We start from the raw sequence: 16,444 nt of genomic DNA on the forward strand, positions 1-16,444 counted from the left end.
CTCGGCAAAAATTTCACAGAGTTGTCTGTGTCGAGAAAAACCGGTTTGAAATGTTCAAGCTTTAGTCTAATTTGGAGCGAGTAAAGCAAGCGAGCAGGCTTATTGTAGAAAAATAAGCCCTAGAATTTCAATTGAGCTCCAGTAAGAGTAGTTTTTAAATTTTTTTTAGCGCCATCTTTGGAATAAAAAACATTGCAAAACTGATTTTTTTTTTGTTTTTTGTCATCTCTGAATGAACCCTTGCCTGATTTTGCTTTTTTTGCTCTGACTGTCGAATATGCACTAAATTTTGGGTTTTCGCACGATCTTTTTATCTTACGAATCGCAAAAAAACAACACAAAATGAAGAAAAATAATATGAAAAGCGTTTTATGTGTTAGTTAAGAGTATGATCAGAACGTGCTGTGCCACTTGCACAGCCACCAGACATCTTTAGTCTTTCGACTATTTAAAAAAAGGAAGGAATTTTGTGTTTGGATGTGCTTTACTTTTTTCCACGCAAAATGAGCTACTTCAAATAATCATATGAGAGTTGAGTGATGTATCATTATAAAGCCTTTTCAACCGTGATTCGTCTCAAAAATTTCTCCCAGTGCCGAGAAAAACCGGCGCAAATTTTTTGATTTTTTGTCTCATTTCGAGCGAGTAAAGCGAGCGAGCACGCTTATGCATGCTTAGCTTAGGCCGGTTACAGTAGCTCATTTATGCTTATTTTTATATTTACTCGAAGAAAAATAGTGTTTGAAAACTATTAATGCCAATTTGTGAATAAAAAAACTCAAAAAATAAACAAAATTTGTGCATAAAAATTTGAAAAAGAAATTACATTTTTTTTGTAGTTTTTTTGTTTTATTATTCATTTTTTTCTTCAAAAACTGTTATCTTGTTTGCACATAATCTACGTATCTCGAATATGATTAAAAGGGGCGGTATTAGCAGGGGGGTCAAAGGGGTGGCGGACGCCTCCTCCCCCTTCCCCCAAGACACGCCCTCAGGGGTTCGACACCCTGCCGACCCAAATGGTCTGCCCTTTGGTATTTTTATGAAAACCATTTTTGGCCAACCGATCCTACAGTTTTCTGGAGACGCCTTTGGCTCCAATGTATTCTATTTTTGAGGGGACGCCTCGAAAAGACGCCCCAAAAAAACGTGGTTTCTGAGTCAAAAATTTCCAAAATTGCCTAAAACACCTTTCCTGTTTTTTCAAAAATTTGCCTGCGGTCATTACAGTGCTATAGGAGTGCTCGGAAACTGAATTTGGTCGTAAAAGGCGTCGTAAAAATTTTCAGAATATCCTAGATCCAGCCCTGTGCCTAAATGATAGTTTTACGTCAGATCCTTTGATCACATCACGCAAGAAAAATTACACTAATTTGAAGAAAAAAAAAGTTTTTTTTTCTTGTAGCTATTTGAAGACTATGCTGAGTTCAATCCAGAGGCTGATGATTCGAGGAAGAGCGTAGATCGTCCTTTGTTTGGATGGGAAAGATATGTAGCAAAACTCGTCAGAGAAACAATGTAAAGCTTCACTCGGGGATTTATAACTGGGAGTTTTGCTGAAGAGCTGAACTTTAACCGTGTGCTGCTTTACGTCGTGAATAAATGGTTTTATGGTTTTTGTCTATATAGTTTTTGTGTATATATGCAAAAAAAAATAAACTAAAACAACATGAAGTATTCATAAATATCTATGATGAAAGCATAATTACCGCTATATTCGCTAGCTTAGATTTATCAATTATAATATGCAGCTTTGAAAAATTGGAATAATAGTATTTTGACTGCAGTTACAACCCAGTCCGAGTTCAAGCAAACGATACGCTCTTCTCATTTTCACCACCACTTCTCATCGGCGAAAGTTGGTTTCGGTTGTCGGTTTTGTTCGTTGAGACTAATTTAGGACTCAACTTGTTTTTATCATTGCAGCATGTGACATCATTCTTGTCAGCAGTTATGTTCAAAGTATTGTTGTTGTTATTGCTTTTGCTGTTCATATTGTCGTTGATGTTGGTGTTGCCCGGAATGTCGACTGGAGCTTGTCTCTCTGGATGGTTAGTGTTGCTGTTCGAGGGGGATTTGCGGAGCAAGGGAAGCTGTTTCAGTTCCTCTTTACCCCTCGACACCCTGGACACAATGGGCTCTCGGATGGGTCTGGTTAGCATAATATATATACATGGGTTGACAGCAGAGTACAGACTGATGAACACGATTGAGAAGCCGTAGATGTAGAATAGAATGGGAACATGAGTCATGAGTGAGACCCAGGAGGACTCATGAGCAATGATCCAAACTGAGTTCCACATAAGAGGAGCCCACAGGACGGCAAAAGTGATCGTCGAGACTCCAAGGAGCTTGCTGAAATAAATATGATTCTAAGAAAAAAAAAGGTTTTTTTTGCCATTTAAAAACTCCAGTTAAAGCTTAGGAAATTGAAGTTGATATTAAAGTCACGCCTTACATCTCCAAAAATTTCATTGGAAACGGACAATGAATGTTTCCATGAAAAATTTTATATCACTTTTTTTCGAAGTTAATAGTGGCCAGAAAAAGTTTCAGGCGTTTAAACCAAAAAACCTAAAATTAATGTTATAAACCTGTTTGGTTGGTTAATTAGTTTGATACAGTAAGCAATGAGTAAGTGAGAAGAATAAGCGCCCTAAATTTTTTTTAATGGTCAGCCAATGTTGGATATCTTATAAAAGTATCAAAATCTGGATGGCAAGGGGTAAAGTCGTCGGGTTCCTGTGAGCTAATAAATCCATGAGTAAGTGTCTCAAATCACGAACTGACCAGGGCTGACGTGTTTTACACATGGTTCGACAGACACTTTTAAACAAGATTAGCTTCCAAGTTTTTGAGTCGAAACATGTTTGTTTTCGACTTCGTTAGATTTTGATTTTATTCACTTATTGCGACTTTACTGGACATTGATCAATTTTCCATGACTTAGTTTGGCTTTGTTCCGTTTGATCGGACATTGTTTATCTTGGCCAGCGAGTAACTTGGTAAGTTAGAATACCTGATACGTTTGTTGGCGTTGTAGTTTCTCTGGCTGGGTGAGTTCATGAGTCTGAATGCAATGGTAGGGTAGAGTGTAGTCATGAATAGTAGGGGGATGCAGTAGAAGATGAGGAAGAACATGAGACCAGTCACTGTCACACTCACCAGTCGGAATGTCATGATGCACTCTTGTCCCTCCGAGTAGGAGCCCGCAATCAACCATACTGTATAGATCCCAGATGTGCCTGGAGTTATAATTCAAATTGTTTACTACCAAATTGATAGGTTGACCAATTGATTTTCCGAGCTCTCCCAGCTCAAAAACCCTAGTACAAGGACCCTATACAAGGACCCTATTTTGAGAAAAAAAATTTGCACTGCAGTCAAATTTTTTACAAAACAGGCAAGAACAAGCATTTGTAGGCACTTTTTTGGTGGAAAAATTTGACCAAAAAATTGCGCTTTTTTTGGCGAGCGCTCCCCCCCTCGAAACTAGTCATATTGGCGCTCAAGGCGCCTTTAAAAAATTTTGAGGTTTTTTAGCGAAAAGTGGATGCTATAAAATTATACCAAAGGGGGTACTCATTAGTAAAATTTGGCAACCCAAATTGAGGGGGCGGGGGGAGGGGCGGTTGCTATTTTCCCCTGCTCCCTCCTCCCCCCCCCCCTCGGCACGCTACTGGTACAAATCTCCAGTTCGTTTGCGAGTACTTTGAAAAACTGTCAACTTTTTCTAGGTTGTCAGTTTGATTTTCCGATATCCCCCACAACTTTACCCTATAATGACTTTATGTTGCTAATAAGCGAATTTATGATAAAAACTGGCAAAATAGACGTTTTTGAGCATTGTTTTAATTTTGAGCCTAAAATTCCTTGGTTTCGATGCGCGATCCAGCTTAAAAACAGTTTACTGTTGTCCAAAGAACCTTTAGAAAAATTTTGATATTGATCAAGCAAAATGGGTTTCTCAATAATGTACGAAAGGGGGGAAATTTAGAAAACAATTTAGAAACAAGTGGAGATCAAAGAGAAGCGGCCGCCCGCCCGCGCCTTAATTGTATCAAATTAGCAAACTGATATTTTTTAAGCCTTATTACAAAAAAAATATATTTGGATTTGCAAACAAAGATGTAAAAATTTTCTCAGGCAGTATAAAAGCTATGTGAAAAATTGGTCGTTAAAAGTCGAATTAAGACGGAGAGAAAATCACACTGAGTAAAAATAGTTCGTCATTTTTTTGGCATGATGCTATGTTGTTTTTCAGATTAACCATCTAAAAACTTAAACTACATAAGGCTAAACTATATTTTGATTGTTTGAAAACGAAGATAAAAAACGGCTTTGAAATCGATTGATCTGAGCTGTAAAAATTATTGCCATTTATATATATGGTAATGAAAACTGAAATACAGAGTGCATCTGAGTTTAACGGTGGCCAGTCAATGAGCAGATTGGTCTAATAGCAGGAAGGGTCTTAGAGCAAAAAAAAGCAAAAATAATTTATACGGGCTAAATCGTTCAAACAATTATAAGAATTGATCAATACTACCAAGGACACAGACTAATTAAAAATTACCTTATTACTTTCATCATGTTTTTTTTCTAACTGAACTTTGAAAAATTTTGATCTAATTACATTTTTCATGCATAATCTATTCGTTTCTTGACAATTCTAATACTTTTAATACTTGCTCTTGGACCCATTCTGCTCTTAGACCTTTCTGCTTATTGATCTGCCTCCAAGTTTAACTGATTCTTCCGATCAATAGCTGATTAAATTGCTGAATTTATTTTGAGAAAGGAACACAAAAAATGTCCGAAAACAAAACTAAAGTTTCTGTTTTAGGTAATAGAGCACGAAATGACATTTTTCAATCCTTATTACAAAAAAGTGATCACAAATGAGATGTTATATGAATTTTCAAAGCAGGACGTAAAAATTTCCCAGGCAGCATAAAAACTATAGTTAAAATTTGTTCGTTAAAAATCAAGTTTAGGCCGAGAAAAAATCACACTGAGTAAAAAAATTTGTTATTTTTTGGCGTGCTGCTATGTTGTTTTTCAGATAAAGCAATAAAAATTCTATAAAAGCTATATGAGACTAAAATATGTTTTGATTCTTCAAAAAACGATAACAAAAACAGCTTCAAAATCAATTGACTTGAGCCGTAAAAATTATTGCCATTTATTCAGACTTTTTCCCACGATATTTACATTAAAAACTATATATGGCAAAAAAAATAAAACACAGAGAAGAGTGCATCTGAGTTTAACGGTGGTCAGTCAATGAGCAGATTGGTCTAAGAGCAGGAAAGGTCTAAGAGCAGAAAAAGAGACAAAAAATAATTTATACGGGCTAATCGATCAAACAATAATTAGAATCAATCAATGCTACCAAGGACACGGATTAATTATACGTTACTTTAGTTATTTCATCAAGTTAATTTTCTAAATGAGATTTAGAATTTTTGACCTTATTACACTTTTCATGCATAATCAATTCGTTTGTTTGGTAAAATTGATAATACTAATACGTGTAATACTCTGCTCTTGGACCGATTCTGCTCTTAGACCATTCTGCTTATTGATCCGCCTCCGAGTTTAACTGATTCGTCTGATCAATTGCTGATTAAATTGCTAAATACATTTTTTAGAAAGTTAAAAAAAAAATGTCCGAAAACAAAACTAACGTGTTCTGTTTTATAAAACAGAGCTCAAAATTAAACGTTGAAGGTCAATTTTTGCGTTAAATAAATTCTTGTACAGATAATCTTTATACTTTAATCCCAAAAAGAGTATATAAAGTTTTGGTTGTGTTTGTTTATGTACTACACGTCAAAGCTTTTGATGAGTTCGATCATTGGTAGACAAGTTTGCCAAGGAGAAAAGTTCGTGAAATAAATATCTATTATACAGTAATTACTTAAATCCATATCTTTTTTTTGCTTGATAAAAAAGCCATTATTTTTGAATGCGGCACTCAAAAAAGGGAAAACAGTGAGTATTTGACGTCAAAAGAACCATTGTTAAAACTTTAAAAAGAATCAATTAACGCCAATTCTATTTTTCCTCAGAATTGAAAGAGGGAAACTGGAAATTGGAATTTTTTAAATTAATTTACCGTTTCAAATCGATTGATATTGAAAAACAACTCAAAAATATTGAACTCAATTTAATCGGTACGTTTGAATGGATGAAAACAAAAGAAATAGATTTGGTTGACTTATTTACCAGCGAGTAGAGAGCTGGTGGTTGAAAAGAAATCAGACAATCTTTCCGGGCTGAGCTGACCAATTTATGTATGGACCGAAGTATGGGTCGGAGGAGTGTTCACATAGCTCGATCAATATAACAATTCACATAGCTCGATCAAAATTTTTGTTCGCCCAGGTAGAAGAGGCACTGGACCAAGTTAATATCCCCCAAACCATTTTGTTAACTTGATCCAAGGATGTTAACTTGATCCGAGGCACTTATTTGGCACGTGTAAACTTTTCCCTCCCACTCCCGCATCGACCACGTGAATTTTCTTCTCCCCAACCAAATATCAGACAAATTTTTCCATTAATTGGAGAACTAGCTATGTTTGACTAAACTTTTATATCCTTCAAAAATAATTGTTTGTCCTGGCCTCAAAAATATAAAGACATTTCACCTGTGATCATTTTTCGTAAAATTATGGGGTTTATAGATTGCCAATTTAGCCAACTTGGGAAAATTAACACGCGATATATTTTACACTATCAATGAGTGAGCGGCATTAAACAGTGCTCATTTAATTATCGGGACAAATTGAAAAAAAAACTTGAAAGTTAAAAGCGTTTTTCTCAAATTGGTTTTATTTTAGACAAAATATGATGAGCACCAACCTTGATTAAAACTTTAACAAAATGAATACGGTGCAATTTGTTTTGCAAAACTTTTGCCCAAAATTTTACCCCAAAAACGATCATTTTTGGCTTTGTTTAGTCAAGCAAATATTACTCCAAACCTATTTGTTAATTTACAAACAATACTATATCGATCAAGCTTCTTGTGTAGCCCAACAAATATTAAGAAATGTAAAATCTCCTAAATTGGACGCAAAAGTTTTTTAAAAAAGTTTATATTTCAACACATTGGTGTTTTGTGTAGTAAAGTTGACATTTCTTGGCTATCAAACCAAAATAAGTATGTTTATACAAAGCTGAGAAAATTATACCCTTCTCAAATTTTGTTGCGCTACTCAAAAAACTTGCAGCTTCTAACAAAACTATATCACTGCATGCCTTCTATATAGCGCAATAAATATTAGGGGTATAATGTTTCTTGTAAAATAGTTAAAATTCATGATCAATAAAAAATAAAAAATATCTATGTTGGCTCGAATAGCAGAGCATGAATGCTTCCAATCTGTGTAGCGAACTGACTTGCCAGGAAACATGAAAAAGAAATTAGGCAAAGCGAGCCTAGAAATATCAGGCTTTTAGCTAACATCAATTTTCCACAAATTTAGACAATTTTTAATGATCGAAATTGCAGCAAACCATTTAGAAACTTCATTCCCCCACTTGCATCTATACATATGCCACACGAGTAGCATCTACTACATACTCAAGAAACTTTATTTATCTTGTTTTTCATCTAGTTTGAATCAATTAATGTGGCCTCAAAACAGTGCCATTAAAAATTAAGAGCAATGGGGCGTAGCGATAAGACTGTGGGTGGGCCAAATTCGATGCAAAATTGTTCTCATTAGGAGCTTTTTTTTTACAAAAAAGGATTTCTAAAATGTTACGCCTAAATTTCCAACATCACACAACTCGATCTTGTGAGAGAATAATAGTTGAGTATCATTTAAAACAGCTCGACAAAATGTGCATCATCTAATATAAAATTTTAGTTTTGCATGCCATTAGTAATTGATGATTTGTCGATGTTTGTGCTGTTTTTCGATAATTTTTCGACAACCCAGGATCAAAACAAAATGGCTTCCTGAGTGCTCACTTTAGTGCATACCACAAACTGGGCTTGCTTGCGTTTGTATAGCTAAATAACCATGTTATTTCCTCTAATACGATTTAATGATTATCTACTACGAATTGTCAAAAAAAATGGTCAGTAAGATCGTTCTGAGCAACAAGAAATTTTTACTTTAAATGATCAAATGTATCAAATGAGTAACCCAAGTGAATACTGCAGAGTACCCAAGAAATTGAAAAAATAAAAAATTTTAACGATATACGCAAAAGGAAAAAACCAACTTTGTTTTTGTTTACCGGAATTTGAATCTGGTTATTCCGCAAAAAAACCTAATTAACCTGGTCCTCCGACCGGACGACATTATATATGTTGTGCTTAGAAAATCATAAATTTTGTTTTTAAAATAAAACTAAAGAAAAACTTAGAAAATTTAGTGAACCAGCGTTGAATACCAAACTAATAAAGTCACTTTTAGGATAGTTTTTTTTAGCCAATTTAAATAAGAATTAAAAGTAGATTTTCGTTTTTTCAAATGTAAATTTCGTCTTACAACTTCAACTTCAGTTTCCATTTCTAACTGATTTACCCGAAAACTTATCGTAAAAAACAGCTGCTAACGAATTTGAAGTTTTAAAATTAGTTTATAGAAAAAAGATAGTTCAATTAGATTTTAAAATCGTTTGGGGTGAATCTAAGATTTTTTCGAAGGGGCGGATTTTCAAAAAAAATCAAAAAATTTGTCGACCTTTTCTTATGTCGACCAAATCAATTTTTTGGTCTCCCAGAACACTGTAAATACCATATATTGATAAAAATTTAAAAATTTCTGTGCCGAATGAAATTTCTGCCCTTCCCTTCAAATTTAGTATAATTTAGAGTTGGCCGGGCAAAAAAGGATGTCATCAAATTATACTAAAAGACAATTTGGCTTTGGTTGGCGAGGTGGTCGATTTAACGAGAGAAAGAAGCGTCCAGCCCCCTCATCCCTCTAAATCCGCCCGAATGTTACTTTGAAAAATTAAAATGTTTTTTTTCAGTCGAATTATATTTTGAAAAATTCTGAAATTTAACAGTTTATAATCCAGCGATTAAAAAACAACTCTTCTGTAATTAGGTTTAATTTTTTTCAGTTCATATTGAAAATTTACGATAAAACTTTTTCTGTAATCTTTTTAGGCTCAAAGTTTCAACAGTAGATTTTAAAATCGTTTTGTGCAGGGGTGGATCTAGGCTTTTCTCGAAGGGGCGGATTTTCAAAAACAATTCAAAAAAATTGTCGACATTTTCTTATGTCGAGCAGATCTAGTATTATGTCAGGGAGTCCATGTGTCATTATTTTTATGTGTCAGGGAGTCCATGTGTCATTAAAAATCCATGTGTCATTATTTTCGAGTCAAGAAAAATAATATTCGGAGCCCTTTACAAACCCATTTGAAGAAAAAGGTCTAAATGATGTTTAGAGCTCTCCTGTTTGAAAAAAGGCGTTTTTCGGAGCGGGTCCCCTCCGTAAGTTTAATGCATTTTGGCGCAACTCATAGTATAATGAATGTCGTCAAATGGTACTTTTTCATGAATCGAATCCTATGCGTTGACTGGGAGTCGAAACCCAGAGCAAAAATCTCGCCCGTATTTGATAGTCACTGTTCAGTTCATTTATGATACTAGATTTTTTTGTCAGTTTATCATAATTGTGTGTTGTAAAGCATGTATGGGATGATGATGTTTGGGTAAATGTCGGCGTTTTTGGAGGGAAAAGGAATATTTAAAGGATCTTTTATTAGAACACGGACTGACCCATGTTAAGGGCGAAGAATAGTTTTGTGCCCCAGTTGTCGAGCCAGATCTTGCCGTTGACAGGATGGACTACGAGGAGGAACCTCTCTATGCAGAGGAAGAGAAGGACAGGGGCTGTAGTGGTGATGGTGATGCCATTGTAGAGGGCGGTGAGGGTGCAGACGACGTCTTGAGAGTGGATCTTGAGCAGCTTCTGGTTCAGTTCCAGGTAGATCTTGAGTGGACACACAAACACACTATCAAGGATGGCCTGAAAAACAAAATAAAACTAAATGTTTATTATGATGTACTTTACGAATGGCCTTTATTGTACCGATATTTTCTTTTATACAACCTATCCCTCGTACGCAGGGGCGGATTTAGGGGGGACGCCTTCTCCTCCCTCTGGGATTCGACCCCCTGCCGACCCAAAGGGTCCGCCCTTTCGTACTTTTTAAGAAATCTTTTTTTGACCCACTGACCCTAAATTTTTTCTAAAGGCGCCTTTGGCGCCAATATATACTAACTTTGAGGGGGAGCGGTTTTTTCAAAAATTTGCCTGCAGCGCAGAAAAAATTAGCCAAAACAGCGTCTTTTTAGTGCTTTAGGAGAGCTCGGAAAATCAGTTACTCCTATAAGGAATAAAAAAATGTCATCAAAATTTTCGAAGTTTTTTTTGAAAATCCGCCCCCCCCCCCCCCTCGAGAAAATCCTAGATCCGCCCCTGTTCGTACGTACAACAATTTAACGTTTTTTGTTTTTATAATGGGATATTTTTTAACGGATATTCTTAAAAGTTGTTAATCCCGTTTGGCCCTATTTTAGATAAAATTAATATTTTTTTATGCCCCAAATACTGATTTTGCAATTGTAAATAACATAAATCTAATTTCGTATTAAAAAATTTAGTTTCATTTGTCATCATAAAGAGGTATAGGGCAAAAACAATCTGACACGGTCACAATCAAAATATCGACTCAGTAAAGATACAACAATCAAGATAAAATAACAAGGATAGCCTGTTGCGGTGAAAAGAGCATATTATGTCCCGCTTTTCTTCTTTTTTTCTTTAAGTTGTCTTTTTTGTTCGTCGTGTGACAATACAGCTACATAAACGCGAAATAATTAAGCAAATTGGGCATCAACGAATCTCATGGTCAAAACGTTTTTTTTTTTCAATTTTGTGTACTGAAATTTTTTGTTGCCAGAAAAGAGCTAAATGAAGCTTCCAAAACTAGTTTTGCTTCAAAAACTGAAAAAATTAAGGTTTTCAGCCTAAGTTTCTAATTTTCATGCGCAACAAACGTTACTCGATCTCTTTACTCGAAAAAAGGCGAAAAAAAATTCAAAAGGGTTGTGCTCTAAACTAAGAAAAATTTGTGGGAATTTTTAAAAATCATTCGAATAACATCTAGAAGAGCTTTTATACGATAAATTACTTGACACTTGATTATTTTTAATACCTGATTTTGCGCGAAAAACAAAAAAAAAATGAAAAGAACGAAAAAAAACGAAAACACATCTGAATACAAAGATTCTGCGCATTTTCAATGGTCAGAACAGCAAGACTGCTCGTCTGGTGAAAAAATTCTGAATGGTCTGACTGTTCGCTAAGTTTTAATTTAAAAAAAAAACGTTATTTTCAGTATAGTAAAAAATGTAAAAAGATGAATTTTTAAAAAAAATTCTTTTCGAGTTTTTTTTTCGTGAAAAATACTTTCACACGCTGTTTACTGGTGTTACTAGTGTCTAGCAACATTATAACAGTTCCTACCAGTTTGCCTCATTTTTCTGAGCCGGATTAAAAAGCCGCTTACGCGTTATTAGAACGAAATTTATCTCACGTTGGTAGTCCCAAGTTAGGATTCGACCCCCTCAAAAACCAAAAGGTATTAAGTTTAGTTTTAGTTTATTGTATAATTTTAGGTCGACTAACTAAAACAGTTTTAAAGGAGCCTTTGGCGCCAGTGCATGCTAATGTTGATCGGAGCGCGCGCCGAAAAAAACGCAATTGTTGGTCAACATTTTCCAAAAAGAGCCCAAAAACTGCAATTTGACCTGTTTTTTTTTCTTCAAAATTTGACTGCAGCGCTAATTTTTGGTCAAAATAGGGTCTTTATAAAGTTTTGGAGCACTCGAAAAATGAATGCAACATTTTTAACTGTTTTGAGTGGATTTTTAAATGAGCCAGTTTGATTGAAAGCATCAGTTTTTTGTAGATTCTCTCGAAATGCAAAAGTTCTATATCAGTTCCAGGAGAAAAAATTATTTTATTGAATGCTAAATTGATAGAAACTGGCTTAAAAAAGTGCGCTCAATAGTGCTATAATATCAACCACTGTCAGCAGGGGTGGATCTAGGATTTTCTCGAGGGGGGGGGGGAGTGGATTATCAAAAATTTTCGAAAATTTTGACAAGTTTTTTTTAGGTCGATCAAATTGATTTTCCGAGCTCTCCTAAAGCACTAAAAAGACTCTGTTTTGGCCAAATTTTCATTTTTGGGCACTTTTTTGGAAAACTTTGACAAAAAAATCGCGTTTTTTTTTGGCGCGCGCTCCCCTCAAAAAATAGTATATATTGGCGCCAAAGTCGCCCTTAGAAAAATTTTAGGGTCGGTTGGCCAAAATTGGATTTCTTAAAAGTACCAAAGACTAAAGACCCTTTGGGTCGGCAGGGGGTCGAATCCCTGATGAAGGAGCGTCTGCCCTTGCCCTCCCCCTAAATCCGCCCCTTACTGTCAGGGCTATGCTCTCTGATTTATAAATCAGCTTGCTAAGAAGTGGAATAAAGTAAAACAACCTCAAATCTGAAAACATATTTCACCTCCTATCAGGGGCGGATTTGGATCTAGGATAGGATTTTCTCGAGGGGGGGCGGATTTTCAAAAAATTTTCCAAAATTTTGACGACCTTTTTTTTTTTTTTAGGTCGACCAAATTGATTTTTATTTTTCGGGCTCTCCCAAAGCACTGTTTTGCCCCTATTTTGGCTAAATTTTCTGCGCCGCAGGCACATTTTTGAAAAAACAGTCAAAAAAGCCGTTTTTTGGGCACTTTTTGAAAAATTTTGACAAAAAAAATGCGTTTTTTTGGCGCGCGCTCCCCCTCAAAAATAGCATATATTGGCGCCGAAGGCGCCTTTAGAAAAATTTTAGGGTCGGTCGGCCAAAAATGGATTTCTGAAAAAGTATCAAAGGGGGGACCCTTTGGGTCGGCAGGGGGTCAAATCCCTGAAGAAGGGGCGTCTGCCCCCCCCCCCCCCTAAATCCGCCTCTGCCTCCTATATATCTTTTTAACAGCTGAAGCGGTTTGAAGTTTCTGTTTTGGCAAACTTGGGATTTTTCAATGGATGCAAAAATTTTTAAACCCGCAGCCCGCAAATTTTGTTATCCAAATTGCAAGATTAGATATATTGAAGATAAATGGGAAACGTCAATATTTCGCCTGCAGTCTTGCTAAATAGTATAGTCAAAAGTGATTCAAAAAGACGTAAAAGACGAATTTAAAAGTTTACCTAAAATTAGCCATTTAGATTTCATGAATCAAATCGTATCAAAAAGCGTGAAAGAATGTTTAATCAATTTAATGATGCTACCTAGAATGCGCAGCTCATCATTCGAATGAAAAGTAAGGCAACGTATTATTCCTTATTTTTTGCAGAGTGAAACTCTTATCAAAACGTTAGAGAAATAAATAAACTATCAGTTAATTTCATATCTGTTTGATTTGATGTTTCAGATGTTTTTAGTTGTTGTTAGTTTTCAATATTTGGCAGTTTAAACAGTTGAGAAAAACAAAACTTCTTTTATATGGAACAATGATTTTTTTTTAATTTTGAGCTATTTTGTACCGCACAAAAATCAAGCCATACTGTGGCGACAAAATGTTGTTGCCTTAGCGTGGAAAGATTAGAGAAAATGCTTTTACAAAGCTAATATTAGCGGCAGTTATCTTAAAAAAAAGATGAAAAGTGGTGCATAGAATGTTTAAAAGAAAAGTACAAACGTTTCAGTAATTTGTAGCAAAAATTTAGTTATAGTTAAGTGCACGACAAAGTAGCTTATTTTGAATTCATCTCTTAAATTTTTCTCATCTTGAAAGTAATTTTTAAAAGGTTTAAAAACATTGGGCTCCTCTTTTGCAATCAATTTAAAATTCTATAAATAAACAAAAACTCCGAACTCCTTGACCTGATCTGTATCAAGTGATTCAGCCTGCTTCTTCCCTCCAACTTTAAAACTATAACACTTTCGCTTTGAAAATACTTTGATTTAAAAATACCTCCAAATTGCGTATTTTTTTCAGACGTTAAGCTTACTCTAATTTGAGACGGATTTTGTCGGCGTAGTTGTTAATTTTAAAAAATTAAAAACCGATTTCTGTGAAAATTGACCAGAATTTTGTGCCCACTGTTATCATTATTAAAAATATCTTGATCCTAAAAAAATAATGATACTTCGCTCAGTTTGATAATTTAACTTTTCCTTTTTTACGATTGAAATATTGACCCAAAGATTGTAAAATTATTTTAGATTACATTACTGGATCATCTACATATCGAAACAACGGGAAAAAGTTGCGTCCTGTGAAAGAGGACTAAATTGCATCTGCTTTTCGATACGTTTAGACGGAACAGCCGAAAAGAACATTCCGATCAGTTTTTGTCACAACTATGAGAGTTTTCTGGAATTCTTATGTTGAGACTCATATCTTTTTACATGATACTGCACGTGACCCTCTGCAAGCTTCCCTCAGTGACAAAAACGGATAAAAATCGATTATCTACAGAAAAATATGCAGATTTTAGATTTGTTGTAATTTTATACAGTGAAACTTCGATTATGTAGTTTTAATAATCGATTATAATGCATTTTATTTTGCAAAACGTTCATGCTGTATATCTTCATTAAACAATCAGTACCAAAACCTTCTAACACTGTTTTTTCTGTATAAAATTTCCTCTATACTGTATACATATTGTATACAGATTATTTAGATATTATCTACACATTATCTACACATTAGCTACAGATTATATACCGATTTTATACAGATTATATACAGACTATATACAGATTATATACATATTTTATTCAGACTATATACAAATTATATACTGATTTTCTCAGCACTACCGCCAATCAGATGATATGATTGTTTTGAAATTAAACTATAATGCAGGCTTTTCAATGAAATTTTCTCTCTGACGTTTGATTTGAAAACGCATTTGAATCAATTTCGTTCGGAATGGGTTGCTGCAAAAACTAATTGCTCTATGTTAAGTTTTCTAATTTTTTAGTTTTGTTTTTTTTTCTAGCAAAATTGGGCTGAGAAAGTTAAGACGTTTAAGTGGCAGTTGACGAATTTTTGCACAAATTTTTTTTTATTACCACGGGAACCCTTAGATTGCAAAATCTTTGATGAATCTCTTCAGCCTTGAAATTTGCGGTGAACAGTTTTCCTCAAGTGAGTTCAGCTCAATGTTATATTGAGAAAAGTTTTCCTGATAACAAAATTTTTGTTAAATTTGTGAAAAAATCATTAATTTAAATAATGAATGACCAAAACTGAAATTGTTACGACCCTTATGGTTTTCAGGCAAATTAATCATTTTTATACAGATTGTATACAGATTATATACAGATTATATACAGATTATATACAGATTATATACAGATTATCTACAGAGTTTTTATACACAGTTTTTATAGAATAGACGAATCGATTGTTTTTTTACTAAAATCCATTTATTATTAGTTTAAAAAAAATAGATTCCATCTGTATAGAAACGATTATTGTTCGCAAAATTGTTGTAGATAAATCGATTCTATACTTAAAATAATCTGTAAACTTTTATTTATATAATCGATTTTTATCCATTTTTGTCCATGCGGGTTTGTTTGAGTTGCTTTGTATCGCGTGGAATAAAAATTGTATGAAAATTTTCAAGGAGAAAATTACCCGACTGAATGTGCAAAACAAAAGAGTAAAGCTTAAAAAATGACTGAAAAACGCACTTCTGGAGCTTAACATTGAACCAATACTCTATAGATATAGGAATTTAATTTTATAAAAAACTTCAGTACACGGTAAGGAGCAAGTGCAACAGTACCGGAAATAAAAAATTTTCAACAGTTCCGAAACTTATGTGCATTGATATACATTTCTTACACATCGAAAATAAATAAAAAGTTTACTGATAAGGGAAGGGGAAGGATGACTGGTTGACTTTTTAGACATTCAGGTCAGTTGCAGAATGCAGAGAAGGACGAGCAACTCTGCCAGATATATGACTAGAAGGGGTGTCATTTCCATTTTTGTCATTGCGGGTTTGTTTGAGTTACTTTGTATCGCGTGGAGTGAGAATTGTTTGAAAACTTTTAACAGGAAAATTACCCGACTGAACGTGCAAAACAATAGAATTAAGCTTAAAAAATGACTTGAAAAACGCACTTCTGGAGCTTACAATTGAACCAATACTCTATAGATATAGGATTTTAATTTAATAGAAAACTTCAGTACACGTTAAGAAGCCAGTGCAACAGTACCGGAGATAAAAAACTTTTCAACAGTTCCGAAAGTTATGTGCATTGATATACATTTCTTACACGTCGCAAATAAGTTTAAAAATAACTGGTAAGTTAAGGGGGGAGGAGGAATGGTTGACTTTTTAGACATTCAGGTCAGTTGCAGAATACAGAGAAGGACGAG

The 16,444-nt window shown here is 34.5% G+C and overlaps 1 protein-coding gene across 2 annotated transcripts in view; it reads right to left on the minus strand.

The window, feature by feature from the left end:
* Positions 1–1,705: 1,705 nt before the first annotated feature.
* The window catches only part of LOC134856946 (mu-type opioid receptor-like), a 104,577-nt gene continuing 89,838 nt past the window's right edge, over positions 1,706–16,444 (minus strand). For both annotated transcript variants that reach the window (XM_063873240.1, XM_063873241.1), the window contains 3 exons: positions 9,757–10,006; positions 3,020–3,245; positions 1,706–2,355 (listed from right to left, as the gene is read on the minus strand). In XM_063873240.1, the coding sequence (XP_063729310.1) occupies positions 1,806–2,355; positions 3,020–3,245; positions 9,757–10,006 (1,026 nt within the window). In that variant the 3' untranslated portion in view covers positions 1,706–1,805. The remainder of the gene's footprint in view (positions 2,356–3,019; positions 3,246–9,756; positions 10,007–16,444) is intronic.

Source organism: Symsagittifera roscoffensis, chromosome 1 (genome assembly GCF_963678635.1).
Source record: "Symsagittifera roscoffensis chromosome 1, txSymRosc1.1, whole genome shotgun sequence".
In the NCBI taxonomy this organism is placed as follows: domain Eukaryota; kingdom Metazoa; phylum Xenacoelomorpha; order Acoela; family Convolutidae; genus Symsagittifera; species Symsagittifera roscoffensis.